At 52.2% G+C, this 23,086-nt stretch overlaps 2 protein-coding genes across 24 annotated transcripts in view; one reads left to right on the forward strand and one right to left on the reverse strand.

Annotated features, from left to right (window-relative positions):
* Positions 1-11,661, forward strand: part of MAPT (microtubule associated protein tau) — a 122,123-nt gene extending 110,462 nt beyond the window's left edge. For all 20 annotated transcript variants that reach the window (XM_018065283.1, XM_018065280.1, XM_018065285.1 and 17 more), the window contains 3 exons: positions 1,648-1,729; positions 3,262-3,374; positions 7,716-11,661. In XM_018065283.1, coding sequence (XP_017920772.1) covers positions 1,648-1,729; positions 3,262-3,374; positions 7,716-7,931 — 411 coding nt within the window. In that variant the 3' untranslated portion in view covers positions 7,932-11,661. The remainder of the gene's footprint in view (positions 1-1,647; positions 1,730-3,261; positions 3,375-7,715) is intronic.
* Positions 13,566-23,086, reverse strand: part of KANSL1 (KAT8 regulatory NSL complex subunit 1) — a 167,436-nt gene continuing 157,915 nt past the window's right edge. For 3 of the 4 annotated variants that reach the window (XM_018065300.1, XM_018065301.1, XM_013972213.2), the window contains 8 exons: positions 22,269-22,451; positions 21,600-21,788; positions 21,117-21,265; positions 17,350-17,471; positions 16,677-16,734; positions 16,342-16,454; positions 15,398-15,650; positions 13,566-15,123 (listed from right to left, as the gene is read on the reverse strand). In XM_018065300.1, coding sequence (XP_017920789.1) covers positions 14,896-15,123; positions 15,398-15,650; positions 16,342-16,454; positions 16,677-16,734; positions 17,350-17,471; positions 21,117-21,265; positions 21,600-21,788; positions 22,269-22,451 — 1,295 coding nt within the window. In that variant the 3' untranslated portion in view covers positions 13,566-14,895. The remainder of the gene's footprint in view (positions 15,124-15,397; positions 15,651-16,341; positions 16,455-16,676; positions 16,735-17,349; positions 17,472-21,116; positions 21,266-21,599; positions 21,789-22,268; positions 22,452-23,086) is intronic. The other variant, XM_018065302.1, reaches the window with a different exon arrangement.

The following is a 23,086-nucleotide window of genomic DNA, read 5'->3' on the forward strand; positions in this document are numbered from 1 at the left end:
CAGCAGGCAGGCCCTGCTCCTTCCCGCGGTTCTCCCTGCCTCCTTATTGACTCCCGGCTTCACTCCGGAGCCTGGCTTCCTCCCTACCCAGCCTCAACCGCCTGAGCCCTTCCTGTCCTGGCTCCCATCCTCCCCCGCCCTCCCCCATTTCTCTCCCCTCCCCCATTTCTCTCCCCTCCCCTTCCCTCCCCCTCCATCATGCCTTCCCCCCTTCCTCCCGGCCAATCCAGGCTCTCCCTTCTACACAGCGCCACCCTCCTCCACCGCAACTGATTACACCCTCACCTCCCCTCGGCCCCCGCCCCCACCCCCCCCGCCCCCGCCCCCGCCGCCAAACTGAGGCTGAAAAGAGGAGAGGGAAGCCTCGCACACACCAGCCTTTGCTATCTTGCTCCTGCGAGGAAAGGGGCTAGTTTCCACAGCTCCCTGTCCCCCCAACTCCAGCACCCCACCTGGAGCGCAGGCTCAGAACCCCTCATAAAACCCCGCAGGTGCGGGCTCCCCGCGCCTCCCTTCCCACACCTAGGCACACAGGCCACGTCCCCTGGTCAGCCTCCATCAACTCTGCCAGTAATCGACAAATGCCAACATGATTTTGATGAACGTAATTTGGGGTTGTTCCAGATGATTTAGACCTAAGTAAAAACTCCTCTTTGATGTGCTTGTTAAACCCATTCTAGGGCAGGAGGCCATTCCTCTCTACAGGTAACTCCAGGGCGGGGAGCAGGAGCCCACTGGCTCAGTGGTGATTGGCCTGTGTCCTCAGGTGACCTCACACAAGGGACGTGTCACCCCGTGACCATCAGGGGCCCCAACAGTCATGGTTTTGTGCAGACTTCCTCAAGGAGACCCCCTCTGCTGACGCTGGGTCCCTGTGGGGGTGTCTCCTCCAGGCAGCTGGGGGGTGGCTGTGTGGCTGGGCCACATGCTGGACCCTCAGGCCGGCTCTGAGCCCTGGGGCCCTTCCTTAGGCCTCCCCGCGTGCGTCTGCTGAGTCTCCTTGAGACACTAAACCCGTGATTCCTGCTGTGCCGCCTGACTGTCCTGCTCCTGTTGCTTTGCTCTTTTCGGTAAAGAACCTAACTGTCCAGGGCGCTGTGTGCCCAGGCGCAGCCTGGCGCTTCACTCTTCCCGGGTCGCCGAAGTGCTCTTCCCCGCTCGCTGACAATCGTTGTTCTGCTCTGGGGTGCTGGGGTTCGTGAAGCTTCTCCTGGGAGAAGGTGCTCCTAACCACCCCACCCCGCCCTCTGCTCTCAGAGGCCCAGCAGACACGGCTATCTTGCTTTGCCAAGATTTTTCAGCTGCCGCACACACGGACCCCTTCTTTCTTTCTGTCGTCACTGAATGCGATCTGTTGATTTCATGTCAGGAAAGATAATGACCTTTTCACGTGTGTTTGCCAAACCAGTGTCCAATGGAGAGGTAGCCCTGTATTTCTCTGAGGGTCCTTGTCCTATGGGATCGAAGGCACTCCATTTATTTCACTCCCAGGGCAGGGTTGGCAGAATTCCAACACATTTTCCCATCAGTGCTAGTTCCTCGTGGCAGACCGGAAATGCTGTCCGAGCAGGGCCTGCTGATTTTCACTGTTTCACTCCCAGCAAAATCAATCCTGTTTTACTCTCTCTCGTTCTCTCTCCCCTCCAGGTGCAAATAGTCTACAAACCAGTGGATCTGAGTAAGGTGACCTCCAAGTGTGGCTCATTAGGCAACATCCATCATAAGCCAGGTAGCTCTTGTACAAGGCAAGACGGGGCGGGGTGGTCAGGGGGCGGGGCAGGACGGGGCGGGGCAGGACGGGGCGGGGCCTTCTCCGGAAGTGGCTGGGAAGGATGGAGGGGATGGGCCGTCAAGGAGAGTGTTGGGGGTGGAGCTTGCTGGGGCCTGGGAGGTGTGGCTCTGTGTGTAGCTCTGGAGCAGGACCAGGCTGCCCAAGACAAAGTAAGAAGAGAGGGCAGATGCTGAGCTAAACTCTGACCCGCGGCCCTCCAAGCGGGCTGCGCACAGGGCCTCTGAAGCTGGGGAAGAACCTGATCTGGCTCCCGAAGACTGGCTCTGTGGATTTGGTCCCCAGTTTGGTCCTCAGCCAAGAGGAGGGACATTTCACCCACTGCTCCAACTACAACATTGGACTCCTGGGTCATGGCCATGTCCCCGCTGAAATGATAGTGTGGAACTCTCCATGCGCACCCTTCCTCTCTCCATCTCATGCCATGCAGAAATTGGTGCTGCCTGTAGATCTTCCTGCAACAGTGGAAACGTTCTGTACCTGTCCTGTTCACTGTGGTAGTCACTCACCATATGCGGCTGTTGAGCATTTGAAATGTGGCTGGTGCAGTTGAGGAAATGAACCAATTTTATGTAATGAAATTTGAGAAATTCCATGGTGGTCCAAAGGTTAGGTCTTGGCACTTTCACTGCCGGTCCCAGGTTCATTCCCTGATCCGGGAGCTAAGATCCCACAAGCCGTGCGGTGCAGCCAAAAAAATTGAATTAAAATTTAAAAATAAATAAAATTTAAGTAGCCACTGGCTACCATCTTGGAGAGTCCAGATCTAGATTCTAACTCCTGCCTGAGAGTCCAGAGCAGGGCTTCTCCGTTAGGTCCTCTCCGGGGCTTGAACCGTTACATCACTGCAGGAAGAGAGATGGTCAGAAGTGCAGTCTAGAATGTCATTATTTTCTGTCTGGGACATTTTGGGGGAGTTGAGTCTCTCTGCCTCTCCTGGGGCCACCATCCCATCACACTGTGGAGCAATTTTGTTGAGTGGCTTTATCCTTCCAAAGAAAGTAATGTGGTTCATCTCTTCCTCAGGTCATGTCTCCCACACTTGGACAAGGCATCAAGTGTCTGAGGAGGGAGAAAATGTCAGGGCCCTTCCCTATGAAGGGTACATTTTGCCCTTCAGTTTAATTCCGAGGTCTTACAGGATGTTGGCATAGAAGGCTCCACTCCTTGGAAGCCTACCAATTTAGAATTTAGAATAATTTCTCTTGAACTGAGCTGTCCTTTACCTTTGCACTAAGGAGGAAGAGTTTGCTGAGTAGATATTTGATGTACACCCTGATTAGTGAGATAAAAAGAAAAAAATGAAGATGAAGCAAATTGTTTTCAAGCCCTTTGGTAGGACCTACTTGTTCCAAACCACACTCTAACTAAATAAAAGCTGGTCTTAGCTCCTCCTCAAGGTCAGCGTCTGCATGCGGTCACTGGCTTAGCCCTCACTCAAGGCTCGGCGCCCTTTGTGTGTTGTGTTCCAGGAGGTGGCCAAGTGGAAGTAAAATCTGAAAAGCTGGACTTCAAGGATAGAGTCCAGTCGAAGATTGGGTCCCTGGATAACATCACACACGTCCCTGGCGGAGGGAATAAAAAGGTAAAGGGGCGGGGCAGAGGCTGTAACAAAGTCCAGTGTCTCAGCAGGAGAGCAGAGGGTCCCGTGCTGACTGGCTTGATGTGGAGTCTCAGCTACTTGCGGGGATCCACCTGGGCTGCCCTTTGCCGTCCTTGGGAGCTTTAACAGCCTTGATGCCACAGGCCCCGCCTTGGAGATTCTGACTAGTTTGTCTCAGGAGCCATCTGGGTGCCTGGAGTGGAGCTTTTAAAGCCCCCGGGTGACTCTTCAGTGCAGGTAAAGGTGAGAGCTACTGCCCTCGGCCCTGTGGTTGGCCAGCACCCCCAAAAGGAAGTAGCCATTGCCAAAGCCAGCCTCAGTCACCAAGAGCCAGTCATGGGAACATGACCTAATTTTCTAAATAGGTCACTAGGCAGTTAGAGCCAAACAGTGATGCTGGAATCCAGGTTTCAACAAAGCCTCTGCAGGTGTCCATGAGGAGGCCACTGGACCGAGAACCTGGGTGTTCCCCATGGTTCCTAGAAGCCCTGGGTCTGGATGTCTGTGTGCAGTGGGGGCTGGGGAACCCCAGTGCCTCCCTCTGGGCTCATCACTGAATTCTGTTGTGTGGCGGCGCTTTTTCTCTTCATAAATTCAGCGAAATGCCCTCTGGGGTTTCCTGCCCATGCCTGCCCTGAAGTTCTGCAGGTGGTTCGTGTTCCAGTCTTCAGTGCCTCCCAGCAGCTGACTGAGGAGGACGGAGAGAGAAGGGCCATCCCAGCACAGAAACCAAGACCCAGCCCAGCGGTGCGGTGCAAAGGGCCCCACTAGTCGAAGTGGCAGCTGGGCCAAGCTTGGCGGGAGCCGGGGTCCCCATGCAGTCAGCCCCCTCCCCCCATCCTGCCCACCACCTCCTCCTCCTCTGGTCTGGACCGACAGACACACCCCACCTTGGCGGTGAAAGCCTGACTGCGTGGTTTCTGAGCGGCACTTGGTGCACTGTATGTGCTTAAAGCAGCGGTTGGCACTGATGGCCAGTAATGGAGCCCGCGAAGGCTGAAGGGAGGCTGGGGTCCTGGTTCCCCACAGGTCTCCCTGACCATCACGCTTTTACATACAGGGTGCCTGGGTCTCCATCAGAAGTGAGACCCAGGGAAATGAGAGGGTTTTTTTTGCAAAAGGCCAGCTTGTCTCCATCGCTGCCCCGCCCTGTTTAACACAGGACCTCCCTGCCCTGGGGAGCTTAATGACACTGCCGTCCCACCCGGGAGAGTCTGATTATATATGGAATGAGTGGGTAGGTCTGGGTGTTGGTGATTCCGGGTGAAGGAAGGCCTCTACCCCTGACTCTGGAAGCTTCTCTTTATGGGGGAAAGCTCTGGGCTTGACTCTGCTTGGAGGCGTGACCCCCGGAAGCTCTGCAAGCCCTCTCAGCCTTAGGTTCTTCTTCAGCAAAACGGACGGAAATACCCCCGTCCCGGAGACCAGGGTGAGGCAGGGTCCAGGAGGGTGCCTGGAGCTCTGCAGTTATCAAACAACACGAGCTAGACGCAAATCCAGGTCTTGACTTCTGTTTTCACTCATCTCTGTGATGCCTCAGAAAGGGAGGGCCCTGCCCACTGCCCGGAAGACACTGTCCTGGTCCCAGAGGGTTTCCTCATGTTCAGCCCCATTTCCCTCTGTGATGAGCAATACTGCTAACAAGCGGTGGAGTGCAGGAACCCCACCACCCGAGCTCCTTTCAGCTTGGGGAGTTTGGGGACGTTCCCAGGAGGCTGTCACATTTTTTTTAAGAACAGAAACGTACGTCAAAATGGTCTTTCAGTTACAGTAATAAGGAAGAGTCCTTTTTTCAAAGCAGTCACCCAAAATAAGCATATAGCTTAGGTGGGAGCCTTATTTTTCTTTACATTCAAATGCCCCTACAATAGGGGCTCTTTTCTTGGGATCCGGGGACTTCTGAACTTGTGGGAAGTTGTCATATGTGTGTGAGAGCAGGCAGGCAGGTGTACACATCTTCCTGGTCTCACCAGATGCTCATGAAGGTCTTGGGTTTGTGCTAAGTCATGTCTGACTCTTTATGACTCTATGGACTGTAGCCCACCAGGCTTCCTTGTCCATGGGATTTTCCAGGCAAGAATACTGGAGTGGGTTCCCGTGCCCTCCTCCAGGGGATCTTTCTGATCTAGGGATCGAACCTGTGTCTCTCAAGTCTCCTGCATTGGCAGGCAGACCCTTTATCACTAGCGCCACCTGGGAAGCCCCCAAGCAGGTCCTAAGACCCCAAAAATGTTGAGGAGTACTGTGTCCATCACTTCAGAGCTCATCAGGAGAGAATAACTGTGCTGCTTGGCCTCTCCAGCGAAACTGTCTGCTTCTGAGCTTTCCAGGTATCCTCTGGAGCTAAGACCTCCGGGTCAAGGATGCTCTACTTACTTTTTTCTTTTTTTTTAAATTGAAGTCTAGCTGATTTAGAGTGTTGTGTTAGTTTCATGTGTAGAGCAGTGATTTAGTTATACATACCTACATATATTCTTTTTTGGCTTCTTTTCCTTTATAGGTTATTGCAAAGTATTAAGTATCATTAGTTCCCTGTGCTAGACAATAGGTTCTTGTTGCTTATCTATTTTATATGTAGTAGGGTATATGTTAATCCTAACCTTCTGATTTTTCCGTCTTCCCCTTTCCCCTTTGGTAACCATAAGTTTGTTTTCTGTCTGTGAGTCTCTTTCTGTTTTGGAAATAAGTTCATTTGTATCTTTTTTTTTTTTTTGCAATATCATTTATTTATGGCGTTGTGCCAATCTATGCTGTATAGCAAAATGACTCAGTTATATACATACATCCTTTATTTTGGTATTCCTTTCCACTATGGTTTATCGCAGGATGCTGAATAGAATTCCCTATGCCATACAGAAGGACCTTCTTGTTTATCCATCCTATATATACTAGTTTGCATCTGCTCATCCCAAACTCCCAATCCATCCCTCCCCCATACCCTCTTGGTAACAACAAGTCTGATCTCTGTCTGTGAGTCTGTTTCTGTCTGTGAGTCTGTTTCTGTTTTGTAGATGGGTTTATTTGTAGCATGTTTTAGATTCCATATACAAATGATATATAGTGTTTGTCTCTTTCTGACTTCACTTGGAATGATAATCTCTAGTTGCATCCCTGTTGCTGCAAATGGCAATATTTCATTCTTTTTGTGGCTGAATTCCATTCTCACATCTTCTTTATTCATTTGTCAATGGACAGTGAGGTTGTTCCCACGTTTTGGCGACTGTGAATAGTGCTGCTGTGGCCATAGGACTGCTGGATCGTATGGCAACTCTTCCCTGTAGACTTTTTGTTGATGGCCGTTATCACTGGAGTGAGGCGATGCCGCGTGTGGGTTTTGACTTGCATTTCTCTAATAATTAGCGATGTTGAGCAACTTTTCGCGTGCTTTTGGCCATCCTTGTCTTCTTTAGAGAAATGTCTTTTTAGATCATCTGCCTAAGTTTTGACTGAGTTGTTTGCTTTTTTGATAATGAGTTGTATGAGCTGTGAGTATATTTCAGAACAATGCGCTGCTTTGATCAGGGCTCCGTTGCATCATGTTTTCTGGTACACCTGCCAGCGCTGCCCACAGCAGCTGCCACCTCTAGGGTTCATCAGTCATTGGCAAAGGGGAGGAATGTGTTCGGCTCAAAGCTGGATGGCTGGGGATCTGGGCCCCTCCCTGTATCTCCTGCAGCCTCTCTTTCCACACTTTCATCTGCAGTCTGGCAAAGTGCATGTGCACATCAACGCAAAATGCACATGCCTTTTGACCTACTAGCAATCCCACTTCTAGGAGACACAGTATATATGTGAAATGATGTGAGTACAAGGTTATTCAACATTTTTCACACAGCATTGTCTGTGAGAGCAAAGGTTGGAACAGCCTAAATATCTACCCGCAGGGGAGTAGATGCATTTTGGTACATCGGCTGGGATGGGAAAGCACACAGCCTCAACAAGCAGTGAGGGAGCTATGTAGGGACAATGCAAGGTAGAGTGCAAAGCATGTGGATACTGGTGCCATATGTAGTATGTACGTGTATATGTATATGTATTTATACATATACATATGCCTATATGTACATGTATATGTATTTTTTCTCACACATACATGTTTGCATGTGTGGGCTATTCCTAGAAGGGCACACAAAAAACCCACAATGGTCTCTGCTTCTGGAGAGGGGGCCTGGGGGGCTGGCTGGCAAGTGACTAGGATGCTGCAGCTTAGTTGTTGGGAAGCCATGAAGCCGTAGGCGCCACCATGGCTCCCTCCCTTCCAAGGCCAGCGGGCGGTCACCCGGCCCAGCTCTCCTCCTTAGCCTGCCTGCTCTTCTCTTACAGATCGAAACCCACAAGCTGACCTTCCGCGAGAACGCCAAAGCCAAGACCGACCACGGGGCGGAGATCGTGTACAAGTCACCCGTGGTGTCGGGGGACACGTCCCCCCGGCACCTCAGCAACGTGTCCTCCACCGGCAGCATCGACATGGTGGACTCGCCGCAGCTCGCCACCCTCGCTGACGAGGTGTCCGCCTCCCTGGCCAAGCAGGGTTTGTGATCAGGCCCCGGGGCGGTCAATAATCGTGGAGAGAAGAGAGTGGGAGAGTGTGGGAAAAAAAAGAATAATGCTCTGGCCCTTCGCCCTCTGCCCTCCCCCAGCTGCTCCTCACAGATCGGTTCATCGGTTAATCACTAACCTGCTTGTCGCTCAGCTCTGGCTCGGGGCTTCCAAATCAGTGACCGGAACAGAGCCAAGTTCAGCTTTCCAAATTGATGGGTGGGCCAGTCCTAATAAAGTATTTTTAAAAACACTCCAAAAGAGGGTCCCACCCAGAATTTCCTTGGGCAGTTAATTTGATTCTTTTTTTTTCCCCTCTGAGTGGAAGAGGGAGAAGGGAGGCTCTGCAAGCTGCTTCCGGGGGCTCTCCAGGCCTGGGGGGGTGCCCCATTCTGGGGGTGTCCTCGAGGCAGCAGTGGCAACAAGGGGCTTGAAACTTGGCACTTTGGTGGAGCCACAGGCGCACGGGGCGCCTTTGGCGCAGGACGGGGTGGGCGGGGCGGGGCAGGGGGCGGGGCGGGAAGCGGAAGGGGCCTGTGGGGGCGGGGCCTGTGGGGGCGGGGACGCTGGGGCCTGCCTGGAGGGCCGCGGGCAGGGCACAGCCTCCGCCGCCCGCCGCAGTCTCGGACCACGCGGCGTCCGGTTCTTGGGGCTCGGGGTCGGCGGAGGCCTACCCTCTGCGGGGAGAAGGGACGGGGCAGAAGGAAGGTGATGGGAAGGACGTCGTGTGGGTCACCTCCTTGGAAAAGACCACCGAGCGCTGGCCTCTTCCTCGCTTCTCGCAGGGTGGGTGGGGGCTCCTGAGCTGGGGGGCTTCCCTCCGCCCCCTGGAACCCCCCGTTTTATTGAGTTCTGAAGGTGGGAACTGCAGCCGCGTTTTTGGCCACCTCACAGATCTGGAACTTAGGGCTAACCAGTTCTCTTTGTAAGGACTTGTGCCTCTTGGGAGCACCTGCCTGTTTCCAAGCCTGGGCCTCCGGTCCTAAACCTCTCCTCCTTCCCACGGCCATGCAGCCCTGCGTCTGCCCCCACCACGCCTGTGTGTCTGCCGTGCGGAGCCTGGTCACTGCCTGTCCCCTCACTACGTCACGCTGTCCCGAGTTCCCCGCCTCGCCACCCACCCCTTCTCGGTAATGGACATTGTTCTGATGGGGCGACACCTGCTTTATACCAAGGGGGAAGTCAAGGAGGGCGAGGTCCGGACACCGGGAACCTCCATCTCTCTGAGTTATAGACATCCAGCTGTGTCCCTCACAATGGCCCCCACGACCTTACTCAGTTCCCTGCCCCCACCACCATCACAGTCGTAAGCCAGGGTGGGGTTCGCAGTGACCCTGGATGTCCATGCCTTGTCTGGGCCCGGTCGCCGTCCAGTGCCGAGCTGGCAGCAGGCTGGCCGTCCCGGATGCCTGCCATGGCCCTGGGGCAGGCGGGCAAGGCCCCCAGGGCAGGACCACGCCCCCGTTGTCCCCCACTTCTGCCCCAGCTTGTGACTGCCAGCCTCTTGGAGCCCAGCCGCTGCTCGACCCTAAGTCTGTGTCATCAGCCCTCCACACCCCGTAAAGGGAAACGTGCCCCCTCGGAACTGGTTCTTCCCCGCCGTGTCCCAGCGGGAAGCAGGGTGGTCTGTCCTGGAGCAGCTGAACATATACATAGATGTCGCCCTCCCCTCCCCGCCACACCCTGTCGCCTTGTAGTCTGATTTGTCTGTTTATGCTTGGATTCACCAGAGTGACTATGATAGTGAAAAGAAAAAAAAAAAAAAAAGGGACGCATGTATCTTGAAATGCTTGTAAAGAGGTTTCTAACCCGCCCTCGTGGGAGTCCTAGGTGTCTCTCACCCCACAGCGGGGACTCAGATCCAGAAGGCCCATGTGGCTCTCCCAGTTGATGAAAGATTTCCGTCAGCATCGGGGACCCAACAGAGACCAGCTCCTGACACTGGGGAACCCTCGGCTGTGAACACCTGAAGCCCAGGAGAGGACAGCAGCTCCAGTCCCCCCTCCCTGACCCGTGGCTCCCTTCTGTCAGGCAGAGGGCACGTGTCTTGCGGTGAAGATGGCCCCAGAGAAGCCCCATAGCAGCCCCGAGAGAGGGTTGGACAGTTCCCCGCATCACGAGTGCCTACTGGGGCAAGGTCTGCAGCCCACCCCTCAGCTCCAAGCTCTCCCTCAGGAAGGATGGTCCAGCCGCCCACACAGGGCCCCTACGGTCACAGCAGGGCCTGGGATGAACGACCAGCCCCAGGGGCCCCCAGCTTTCTGATGCGGTGACAAGTCAGAAGACACTTGCTGACCCTCTCCTGCCATGGGGACAAGGGAAGCAGCCTTTGTCAAAATCTGCTGTTTAAAGGAAATCTCAGCCTCGGTCCAGGCCTGCCACTTGTGGTGTGGGAACAGTCAAAGGCAAGCCTGTGGGGCTGGGAGGGTCGGAGTCCAGGGCCGGCTGCTCCATTTGCAATCAGAGCATTCCATGCTAGGCATCACATGGGCCCCAGCGTCCCCCGCCCTCCTTGAGGCTCTCCTCAGTCCTCTGAGTCCCAGCTGGTCTTGGAAGGGTTCTGGAGGAGGAAACATGGTGTAAAGATGTGAGAGATGTGGCCCCTCCTTACTGCCACCGATTTTGGCCGCATTCCTTGCACCCCTCCTTGCAGTCTCGTGTCTGGCTTTCCAAGTACTTCCTTCCCAGAGGGCTCTGGAATCGCCTGTGTTGGGATCAGCCTGAAGATCGTGGTTTAGGTGATCAGGTCAGTTGCTGGCAGGGAGTCTGCGAAGGGATGCTGGCTTGTAACCTTAAATGAGGACAATCCCCCCAGAGCCGGCACACCCCTACCCCCGTTTCCTCCGGAGTCGGTGTCCCTCTTCCACCTGGTCCCCTCAAGCTCTCCACTCACTTTACCAATAATTCCATTTAAATTGACTTCAGTGGTGAGACCGTATCCTGTTTGCGATTGCTTGTTGTGTTTGAGGGGGGAGGGGGGAGGAACCTGTAAGATAGTTAAACCACTGGGCAAAGGGGTGCAGTAGTCCAAAGCCTAGTAACCCTTTTCTTCGTGATTTCAACCACGGGTGCCAGAAGTCCCTTGGGATTTCACCTTTCCACTGACAGGTGCCGCAGGCTGCCAGCTAGTTCTGCTTCCCGGGGTTGGGGTTTGTGGAGGAATCGAGATATGGTTGCTCTGTCCTGCTGCCCTTTTGCAGGGTCCCAAGCCCACAATCCTGCCTCCCAAAGCCGCTTTGAGGCATCCTTTCCTCAAAATTATTGGCATCTCCGTGTCACCTTTCCCACCAGCTCCAGACACACAGTCTGTACTTCTAAGAGTTGCTAAGATCTCGTCACCCTTTGATCTCTGTCCTCCGAGGACAGCAGAGAGAGGCAGGGATGAGGGCAGAGGTGGAGGTCATCGGCTTGTCCTCTCTACAGAAGTGTGGCTTCAAGAGATTTCTGGTTTCAGTTTTGAAAAGGGTTTACCCTGGGCACCGACACTGTCTCACCTCCTACTGGACTGAGCCCCATGAATTTGCAGTGTGGGGCAGGACAATTTCTGGCACTTCCAAGTCCCATGATTTGTTTGTTAATTTTGAGGGTGGGGGGAGGGACATGAAACCATCTTAGCTTAGCTTCCTGTCTGTGAATGTCCATATCGTGTATTGTGTGTTTTAACAAATGATTTACACTGACTGTTGCTGTAAAAGTGAATTTGGAAAATAAAGTTATTACTCTGATTAAATATGGCCTTTGTGTATGGATTTAAAGGAACAGAAAACGATGTTACAATTTCTAAGTCCCTTCCCAGCCTTTGGGAACTTAGCTCAGGAAATGACAATACCTGACAAAACCTGGATGTGAGGATTTACCAGCTGGCTCTGGGGCCCTGAAGGTGAAAGGACTCTCAGGCTTGTTCATTTCGTCGATTTTCTCATTCTGGTGCTGGCAAACCAACCTGGTCCAACACAAAGGGCAATAAATACCCTTGTGGCTCAGTTCACAAGGCTCAGCCTGTGAAAGACCCAAACCACTATATTCAGACCTGAGAAGGCAAGGGTAGCTCTGCAATCTCTTGATCCCTGGAAATGAGCGGAGAGGCCTGGGGCTGAAGCAGGACACTGACTGGGCCAGTCAGCGGAACGAGGGGCTCTGGTTCCTTCCAGGATCAGAGCTGCTCTCCTCGGAGCCTCATCTCAGATGGAGTGCTAGATCTCAATTAGGGATCCCAAATAGCCCCTAATGAGGCTACAGAGGAAAAGAAAAGCAGAGCAGAACCCATCGTATTAATTATTGTTCTTTAGTGATTATGTCAAGGTCATGATGCTCAGGCCTTTGATTTTTTCACAGTTTCAAAACGAATTATCACTTTTCTCAGCTTTTCCTGACATGCTTTAGCCACTGTAGACAGAAGCTTAAGTACAGCAGATCTTAACTGCTAACTACAGAAGCAGCAACAGGGCAGCCAAAGAGAAATGCTGCTTCAGAACTGGGGTTAAAAAAAAAATATATATATATATATATATATATATATATAAAACACTCAGGCAGCTCACTGGCTGTGTCAACCTGATTGCTGTGAAAAGGGAAAAAGGAAGCAGCGAGAGAACCAGACCCGCCCACTTACTCATCTTCTACAAAGAAAATCAAAACTTTTCTTCTTTCCTCAGAAGAAAGCTGCTGAGAACCAGCTCAGGCTCTGTGCAAAGTATATTAAATCCTCAATGATCTCAACCCCAGCGGTCAAAAGTGAGATGTGAAATCTCCACTAGAGAGCAATTTATTTCCTTATAACAATTTTATTATTTCTGGCTGTGCTGGGCCTTCGTTGCTGCGCACGGGCTTCCCGCAGTGGCTTCTCTTGCTGCAGAGTGCTGGCTCCAGGGTGCTGCTCAGGCTCCAGTAGTTGTGGTACACGGGCTGAGTTGCCACTTGGCATGTGGAATCTTCCCGGATCAAGAATGAACCCATGTCTCCTGCCTCGGCAGGTGGATTCTTTGTCACTGAGCCACCTGGGAATCCTAGAGAGCAATTTAGAACAGATTAAAAAAAAAAAAAAAAGCCACACTGCCAGCTGGCCTCACCAGAGGTAGAACATTAAAGCCCGAGTATAGAAACGAACAGCCTGCGCACCACAATGGAGACCCAGCGCAGCCAAAAAAAAAAACTTAAAAAAAAAGGCAACGGGTCCATTACTTACATCCAACCACCACCACCTTTCCTCCTGACATCTCTTACCCCCTACACCCATGAAAACCCACATCCCCCTCTGGTGACTGTCAGAGGAGCCCACCTGTGCCCAGAAGATGGCATGGAGTCTTCCCAAGGTTCGGTGCCAGTCAGAGCAACTTCCCCAGCAGGGCAGGTCCTTACCACCACCCCATGTCCAGTGACAAGAAAGGCCTGGCATACTACGTTCTGTAACTTTTTTTATTATTTTTTTCAATTTTTCCTTCCTTTTTTTTTTTTTTTAAGCACTAGTCTGTGCTTTGCGAACAGAATCAAGACATTAACAAAGATCAGCTTCTCTGAAGAAAAGCATTTCTATAGAACAAAGACAGCTACATGTTTCGCTGCCAATACACAGCTCAAAGCAGGAAAAGAAAATATTTACAAAATACAAGGTTTTTTTTTTCCTTTTTGATTTTGTTTTTTTTTTTTTACAATGCTAAAAGGGTTATTCAGAATTTTCAACCTTATAAATAGAAGAAGCACTTTATGCATAGGGATATGGTGCATTATTGTTTTTTTTAAAGAAACAATGACAAACCCTTTAACTTGCAAACAGAATCAAAAAAAAATCACTAATGTTGAAAATTGTGAAAAAACCCCAACATTAAGCAGTTTGTCTACTATTTTTATACGATTACAAAATGGCGCCAAAAAAAAAAAAGTCCTTATTGCCCCCCTTTTGGTGATGTGATCATAGATGAAGACAGGCACACGGTTAAAACGGGGGGTGACGGGGAGTGACAGGAACCACAGCAAGGACCAGACAGTGTTCCACAGGCAAAGGAGCTCGAGAGAGGAAAGGCGGACAGACACCGACAAGGAACCGGACTGGCAGAGGAGGGGGGGATACGACCAAATGACTCCAAATGACCCCATCAGTGAAAACAATTACAGAGGGGCGATGGCTGCTCATTTTCCAGCCTCCCTAGAGTCAGAGGAGCGGGAAGACCCTGCACCTTCACAGACCAGGGTAAGTGGGAAAAACGTTCCAAGGGGAAGGACCACATGTGTGGGTGTGCGTCTGGTGTGGGGGAGCAGATGAGGGGACTGGGAAGGATGGGGATCCGAGCAGCTGCAGCCAGGTTACTGCAGTTAAGGAGTCAAGACAGGGATGACTGAATGCAGAGGAAACCCTGGTAGGTCTCCAAGATCTGGGGGACAAGGGAAGGCCATTCTGTCAGCTGAGGGCTGAGTGGGAACAGCTGGCAGGGCCGGTCAAGAGGCTCTGGTTGGGGTGCTCCAGCACAGTCGACCAAGGGGACCCAGCTGGGGGGGGCCAGAGCTGAGCCAAGCCACAGAGGGGCAGGCCAGCGAGAGCCCAGAGCACACTGCTCTCCCCAACCCTCACCTCAGGGGGGGACACTGAGCTGGAGAGTCCCTTCCCCTCTGCCCACCTGGCTGTCCCACCCTGCCCACTGGGGCGAAGGGGAGGGGTGACCATCCGACATGGCTAAGTCCAGTGATTCAACAGTGCAGAGGAGGTGCCAGGCTCAGGCCAGCAGGCTCTTATCCTGAACTTCTGTTTGCCAACTGGAGGAAGTGCTCAGGCATTGACAAGAAAACATGGAAACCAAAACAGAACAAAAATCAAAACAAGAAAAAGAAATACCAAAGTAGAATCTAAATTCCTTAAATTCACTAAAAACTGTGAAAATTTTCGGCATATGATGTTTGAATATCAAACGCAGAGATTTCTGAAGCTTTAATGCCAATAGTTAGTGAGTCTGTTTCGATTCTCATATCCCACTCATCTGTGAGTTGGACGCTGAGCTGTGACTGTGGCCGTCAGATGCCGACTCTTGAGGGGAATGACAGGAGGCGAGGTGGGCGCCGCCTCTGTCTCCCGGCCAGTCTTGCTGCCCGAGGTGCGCCGAGTGCAGCGGGATGCCCGCTCCTGTGCATCCAGTTGGTCCTCACTCTCCGCTTGGGGGCTGTACGCCAGGGGGAAGGTCCTCCGCTCCCACGGCTGGACGGACTGTGGGCAGAGAAGACGCCATGGTGAGGCCCAGCCCCAGGTCTGTGGGCTCTGGGGCAGGCTTGGGGAGGGTTCTCAGAGTGGGCACCCTTGTAACCAAGGGCCAGTGTTCCACGGCACCTTCAGAAGGTCAACTTCAAGTCCAGTCCCTTGTCCCCTTCAAACTGGGGATGGAGGGGGTGGTCCATAAATTCAAAGTCCACCTTGAGCAGGTGCCGTCCCCCCACCTCCCCCACCTGCCGCCCCCGAGCCCACGAAAGGCGCCGCTGCTCACCTGCTCGTCCAGCCCCAGCTCCGGGGTGGAACAGCGCGTGTCCTCGCTGGCCAGGTGTCGGAGGGGGTCCCGAGCCACGGGAGTGAGGGGGGCCGAGTGCAGCTCTGGGCTAATAGGGCTCCTGGGGGACTGCCCATGGGAGAACTCCGACAAGGAGTGACTGCTGCTGACGTCCGGGGAGGCGGGCTGGGGGGTGGAGGGGTTGGCACTGCCCAGTTGGGGTGTTGTCCGTCCATCTGATGACCGGTAAGACCTGTACCCCAAGAAGAGCAATCTGAGTGCCTGGTGACAGGGTTTCTTGTACATTCATTTTTTGGGGTAAAAATGAAGCCAAAAAAGGTGGCATGTCATGCCAGGCATGATAAAAGCCTCCTGACCAGCAGAGCTAAGGCAGACGGACACCAGCAGTTCGCTCCTTGGAACCGCAAACCCTCACTTCCCCCGTCACTGTGCAGAGGCAGGCACACACTACGGGCAAAAAGCAGAAACAAGAGCCCTAAACCCTTCTGCCTGAGCGCCCTGAGGGCTGCTCACTGCGACATTAAAGGAGGGAGGGCAGGACAGTTCTCCTGAGCCAAGCAGGACTACAGAGCTGTGCACGCCCCGCTGTCCACAGAAGGTGGGCTGGTTCGGAGGCCGCCAATGCTCCTCCAATCCCATCACCACACGCTCCGATCGGCCTCCAACCTCCCAGATGGCCTACTCCTAGAGTTGGGACCACCAGAGTTTGTCATAAGTGGACAGCAACCACTCAGCGAGGACCCAGCCTTTGACTTATGCCCGCATTGGTCCCAACAAACACCAAGGAACTTGTGCATTCTCCACCACTGCCAGTGAGGGATACGAAGAGCAACTAAGTGACAACCCACAGACACAGCTCGGGCCCGAGCTCCCCGCCGACCCTCCCTCCACAGGCCCTGGGGACCTGCACCACCCCCCATCACCTGCTGCCTCGCCGCTGAGGTGGCACGCTTGTGGTCCACAGCCACCGAGCCCTCTCCATCTCCTCACATTTGGCATGCAGGGCGGCGAAGGCTGCATCAGACAGGTCCTCGATCTGCAAAAGAGCACCTTTGTGGACCTCCTCTTTCTGCCAGGAAGTCATGTTTAAGTGGGGGCAGATCAGTTCTAGAAGCAACACACCGCTGCCCCCAGCCCTGAGCCCGCATACTAGGCTCTTCCTGGTAAGGACAAGAATACAACGAAGCCTGCACTTGACATCCGCAGGTCCTGAAGTATCTGCTGTGTGTGCACTCAAGAGGACCAAACATGCCATTACCTCCTCGCTCTCCTCGTCAGGACTCCCCTTCAGAGACCGAAGATCAACCTCCCGCCAGCTGTAAGATGAAGAAGGCACAATTGTGAGAATGCAGGCAGTCGGGCCAGAAAAGTTGGGACATGTGCGAGGGAATGAGTGGGCACCACCTGCTCTCACTGGGCCTTCTCAGCCCTGGGGGACTCTCTTCATCAGAAGCCTCACACCCGAAGCCCACAAGGGCCAGAAACAGGGAAAGAGGGCTGAGGGTGGTAGCAGAGCTGGGGGACCGACAAACTCAAGCGGAAGAACCTGTTTAAAGGGGACCAATGCTACTCAGCACCAACTGGTTGCTACCACATGGGGATGCATAGACAGGGTTGCCCAAATGTTTGATTGGTCAACAAACACTAAAAATAAAGATTCCTATGTGGAATCTTGCTTTGATGCTGACAACAAATTCAGTATTTTAAACACATTTGTATGCATCAAACAAAACATGTCTATAGCCAGTTTGTGGCCTGTGGTCTGGCTGGCACGCATATAATGAAGAAAATTATATATAGAAATAATTTCACTCTGATCCCTTCTCTTAATGACAAAAGCCAAGGCTAGGCCCCACAACTCAGCGACTAAGGGACAGGGAAATGGCAGTAACGGGGACCAAAGAGCAGAGCTGGTCGTGCAGGGCTTCTACCTGGGGGTAAGGATTTCCTTGTACTGGAGCTTCTCTACACGGGTGGTTGCAGCGACAGACATTGGGATGACAATGTTGTTAATATCAAAGGAGCTCTCTCCCCTTCTCCTCCTTACTGGCTGCTGTAAGACAAAGGCAAGTTTAAAAGGGAGGAACAATTCTACACACATCAAATCCTAAACCTGAGATTTAAGACAGGATCACCAATAACCAGGCATCTGGGTCCCTGGGGAGCACCCAAGCAGGGATGACAGCAACTGCCTGCACTGTGGGTATGGTCTCCCACCAGCAATGAGCTTAGGAGAAATACCAGGTGGGGCCTGAGGAGGACCTTCCCTTCACAAGTCTCACTGGCCACCCTCTTTATTCATGTGCTCACGTGAAAGGAGACCTCTACTCAGTTTCACAGAGGGTATCCTGGCGCCTTGAGACAACTGCCACAGTTTAGACTCCTCCATACATCTTTAACAACACCCCCCAAAACCTCCTGTTTCCCCCCTTTTATCTCTATGACACAGACCCATGGTGGAAAAAGCATGCTTAAGCCTAGAGGTAACTCTCTGGACTAAGAAGATGAACTCTTCCATCCTGAAAGATACCCCATGGGAGGCTGAGCTCAGTGGATCTGCTAACCTTGGTTACCATGAAAGCACTTCCTTCTCGCAGATCTGAACTCTCCAGCTAAATTTGTGCCCACCATCTGCTGAACCCTTATGTGATTTCCCCTTTCTGGCTATTATTCTTAGGGAAAGAGCTGAGAGCGTTCTAGCTGTATCAACGGAGAGGAATGGAGGGAAATGGATGAAGAGGCCTTGGCTGTAGAGCTCACACTCCTGGAGAAAGGAGATTCGCTCTTACAGGAAGTTCAAATCAAACTCCTGGGAAAGAACACTTAGTTAAGGATCCAATATTAGGGAGCAGGGGCGGGGCCTTCTGCAGCAGCTGGGAGACCGGAGGAGGAATTGAGCAGGGAGCCAAGGGGCACGGTTTCTTAGATGGAGGGGCAAGTCTGAGGGCTACCTGTGCCCAGATAGCAAACACCCTGCCCTGAAACAGAGACTGGCAACTGAGCTGTGAGAGGCCAGAGGCAAACAGTGGATGACAAAGTGCTGCCATGGCAACAACACAGCTGCCAGCACCTCAGAGGCTGTGCTCAACCCAAAGCACCAGCGCGGCCAGCCCAGAGGGAGGGGTCAGTAAGGGGCGTTCAGACCCAAAGCACCAGTGTGGCCAGCCCAGAGGGAGGGGTCAGTAAGGGGTGTTCAGACCCAAACCACAAGTGTGGCCAGCCCAGAGGGAAGGGGTCAGTGATGGGGGGTGGGGGAAGAGGCTGTTTCCCTCCATTTCCTGTTCCTGGAAGGGGGTCCATGACCAATCCACCCGATCATTTCAAGACCTTCTCAGAGAACGCTGAGAGGCAGTACTCTCTGGGCCAGGATCTTAGCAGCTGCCACCTGTGATTTCGGGTTATCACAATGTCTTTTTCACCTCAGTTTCCTCTGCTATCAATGAGAACGGACTGTCACTGACTTCATGAATTCAGGGTAACTGGCTGACCAGAACAGCTGAAGAGACTTGTGAGCCCTGCCTGGCTGAGTTTCAGTGGACTCACCACCACAGGCCTCTGCCACATGTCTGCTGAACTCACACACCCCACTGTAGGAAGTGTACCCAAAGGAACCTCAATAGACAGCTTTCCCTGGATCGTGGTCAAGAACAAGTGTGAAACTGCTGGCAGAAGCAGGTATGTATTTTCCCTGAATCTCCTTGGGCCTGCTGTCAGTACCTTCAAGGCAGGGAGACAGGAGTGGGCTGTGGGGTTCAACAGCCCCAACCCCCACCCCACATGCAGATGGCCCAATTCCAGAAGACACTCACTTGGTCTAACCTATGTTCTCTCCTGTTTAGCACCAGAGGTGGAGGGTAGGTGATGAGAATGAGAAGTGGTTCCCAAACCTGGCTGCCAGACGGTGAGGTGCAAGATGATATTCAAAAGAGAAAAAGTAGGTTCAGGGCCCCATCTCTTCTAACTATCAAATCAGAATATCCAGGGAATCCAAGAAGAAGAAAAAAAGACCACAGAGGTCATTCTGCTGCACCCGGTGGCTCATGTGGCTTCTGCAGCAAGCATGAGCACACAGCCCATCCCCCTCCCCCCTACTCCTCTCCAGGGTCCTGTAGCTTCTCACCTTAACTATCTGGCCTATCACTCTTCCTGCTATTAAATAAATCCAGATTCTTCGAAAAAAGTTGGCAACGAGAGCTCAAGGGTCAGCACAGTGGTATGTACAAAACTGATGCTCATTAGGTAGTAAGTAAAAATTTCAAGTGATTCAGGCCTAAGTTTACATTTTCCAGGCATGAGAAAGCGGCATGTGAAAAATCACTGAAGTTTCACCAAGTCCTGGATCTGAGAAAAGACTTCCATCACAATTAGTCTCTGTAAAATCCTTTGTTTTTCTGAGATCCCTGCTAAAGGATACCTGGGCTTACTGCAGAGACTACACTGCTATGGAGACAAAACCTGTGGGTGTGGGAGGGGATGAAGGGGGGAGGAACAAGGTCATCTGGGAAAGACTGATTTTTAAGAGCAAAGACAGAATGACATGAATTCCCACCTGATCGCAGAGCCTAGTGAGCACATTCTGTTGGCTTTGAAGTTTCTTCATGTAAGCTCTGAAGGGGCACCAGAGCCCCTGCCTAAGTCACCTTCGCTGTGCCCCAATCCAGGCTCACTCTGTGCTGCATGACCCAAAACAGCTGACTCTGTGGCCAGACCGCTGGGTTGGAATCCCAACTGTAACCCTGACAGGTCTCCTCACCTTATGCTATTCACTTAGCCTTGGAAAGCCTCAGTTTTCCTGCCAACAAAATGGGAATCTTCTACACCACCTGCACCTTAACGGGTGTTACAGGCTGAACGCGGTAACACACCATGTACCTAGCACAGACACAGCAAACATTTACAGCAGCAGCGTTCTACTATTACCACCTCCATTATTATCAGGATGGTTACTATATAAAGGACCCTTCTGGTGGGTACAAAGCAGCTGCAGGTATATGTGTTCAAGGAGGCACATTCTGAGGAATGGAAACATCCAAGTATTAATGTGACTGTGTGTGTGGGATGGTTGTGCAAACTGCTTTCGCGGTGGAGAGTGGTAGGTACTACAAAAGCTGATCAGGAGCCAGAGAGCTGGCCACTGTGAGCGCATGTGTCAGCCCTGCCAGTGTGGCCTGCTGGATCTGTAACTCTGCTCTGCACACCTAAAAAACAGGCTCCACATCAACCTTCCCTTCCAAGCACCCAGTGTTTACTCCCAGCATTCCAGCTCCACTCCCCAGGAGACTAAAAACAAGGAAATCAAACTTCTCTAAGGCCCACAAACTCCTCTTTTGCATCCCTCCTCTCATGTTTATTTCTCAGGCCAAAGGAGTTAAGAGTCATGGTACTGTGGAGTTCTGTGCAAAACTTGGTCCCATGTATCTTGAATAGTTACAGATCACCCAAGAGTTTGTCTCCACCTCAAGCTTTCTATGGCTGGCTCAGCTCAGATCCATCTCTACTAAGAACATTCAAGGAAAACAATGTAATGGAGGATTAAATAGCACCACTTTGACTTAAAAAAGACACACAAGTCAGGATGAGCTAAGTCCCCATAACTGCCCTGGCCCTCACAACCCTCTTTCCACACTGTCCTCCAGACCTACTGGAGGGAGCTGTCACTGCAAAGGGGCTGTCCGGCCCACTCCACGTGGGTACTTACAGTCGTGCTGGCTGTGACCTGTGGGCTAGAGCTGGTGGGTGCAGAGGTGTCTGAGGAGGCGGAGAGCTGCCGCACCAAGGGACTGTGTGGTGGGTGGTGGGTGGCCGCCAAGTAGCTCGAACTGCTCATGTCCGTGTGATGCTTCAACACTGCAGAGGTCAACAGAAAAGAGGAATACGTGGCTACCTCAACCTGCTCTACTTCCAGCACAAGTTAGGAAGGCCAGCAATACTCAGTAAAGGCAAAAATGCTTTCTAAGCCTAAAGGATAAAAAGATGAAGCAAACTGGCTGATGGGAGGCAGGGGGTGGCAGAGGTTGCTATAGCAGTTAAGAGTGACCTACACTTAGAAGCGGTCGGACCCCTCTACTCTGCCTTCCTAGCAAGTGAAGGACACAGCTAGGGGCAGTTACAGGAAGCCCAGCTGCCCCAGAAAGCCCTGCGCAGGTGCAAATGCAGGCGGAGGTGCCGGGCCTGGCCCTACCTTCACTTCTCTCAGATGAATGGTCTCGCAATCTCATTTTGCTGTGGTTTGGGTCATGCACGGGTGGCGGCGGATTGAGCAAGCGCTCTGCTTTTGGCGCTGTCACTCGATCCACCATAGGCACGGCCCCCACATCGTCTAAGTGCTGCCTGTGGGTCCTGTCAGGCCGGGTTTGGTGATGGGACAGCTCTGAAGAGGGGAACAGAAAAAGAGCTGTGAAATATCTTCTCTCAACCTTTTCTTATTTGAGTCCCAAGCTCTTGAGTTCTCTCTAGGTCAATGACAGACACCCAGGGCAGCAGGACAGTCCTCTGGGACTGAAGCTCCTAGCAAGCAACACACTAGCCAGGACAGGCCAGGGAGCCCACTGGGCTTTCAACTGGAGAAAAATGTGACACCAGACTACAAAAGACAGCCGGCCCACAGATGCACCCAATGCTATGCCCCACTTGGCTGTTCACTGAGCCCCAGAACACCTGATGTCTGGAACAGGCTTCACAGTCCATCCCAGAGCATCCAAAATGAGCAGAAAAAGATGACTGTGGCTGAGCTTGCATCTGTCAACTGTCTCTCCCAACCCCATCACACTGCCATGGCCATACCAGTAACCTGAGAACATCAGAGGAATAGAAAAGTAACTGGAGGACTCTACGGACCCCTGAAACTTACTGGCTGTTGTTAGGAAGGAGTTGACCAACTTGTGCCTGTCTTTACGAGTTGGATCTGGCAGACTGCCTGGCATGGGTGCTCTGTGCTTAAGTGAAAACTTTTTTGGAGGTTTGATTTTGTCAAAAGGCTTGTTCTGCCATTGAGATTTCAGCATGCTCTGGAAGTGCAGGCCTGTGGGAACATCTGCAAGAAACACAAAACGCCACCATCAGTCCAGACCTCTGGGCTCTGGCTCTCCAGGGAGCAAGACCCACCTCACACCCTTCTCTTATGTGCCCAGTGGTAGGATGACTGCAAGGGACAAGCACTGTTACGGGGAAGATCTGTTTATTGGAACACCACAGAAGGTTCCACTCTTCTACTCACAGGGAAGTCACTGCTGCCTTTTATTTTCAAGTTCCAAACAAAACCAAAATCTATGATGGTCTTTTCTTTGTTCCTGTGTTCCGCTAAGTCTGTTCAACTCTATTGGTTTGAAAGACTGATAAACATCCTGTTCTTATTCTTCTGGAAACTGAAACATTTCAAGGTATTTCTTTCTTTCAACATAAAGTTAATCAGGACATACATTCCTTCAACAACTGTTAACTGTCTGCTGCTTTACCAGGCACTGGACTGGGCACTGCATCTTTCCCTAATGAGAACTAGATCATTTCCCCCTCCTTCCTCCAGACCCCCACCACTTCCCTATCTGAGGATTATCTAGGTTTTTAAGTGGATGAGCTAATACTGAAATATTACAAATTAAATCTTTTAGACTTTAATTATAACTTCTACCTTTTGGGGGGGAGTTCACTACTCTTTCTTGCATCTTTCCA

This window comes from Capra hircus, chromosome 19, assembly GCF_001704415.2.
Source record: "Capra hircus breed San Clemente chromosome 19, ASM170441v1, whole genome shotgun sequence".
In the NCBI taxonomy this organism is placed as follows: Eukaryota; Metazoa; Chordata; class Mammalia; order Artiodactyla; family Bovidae; genus Capra; species Capra hircus.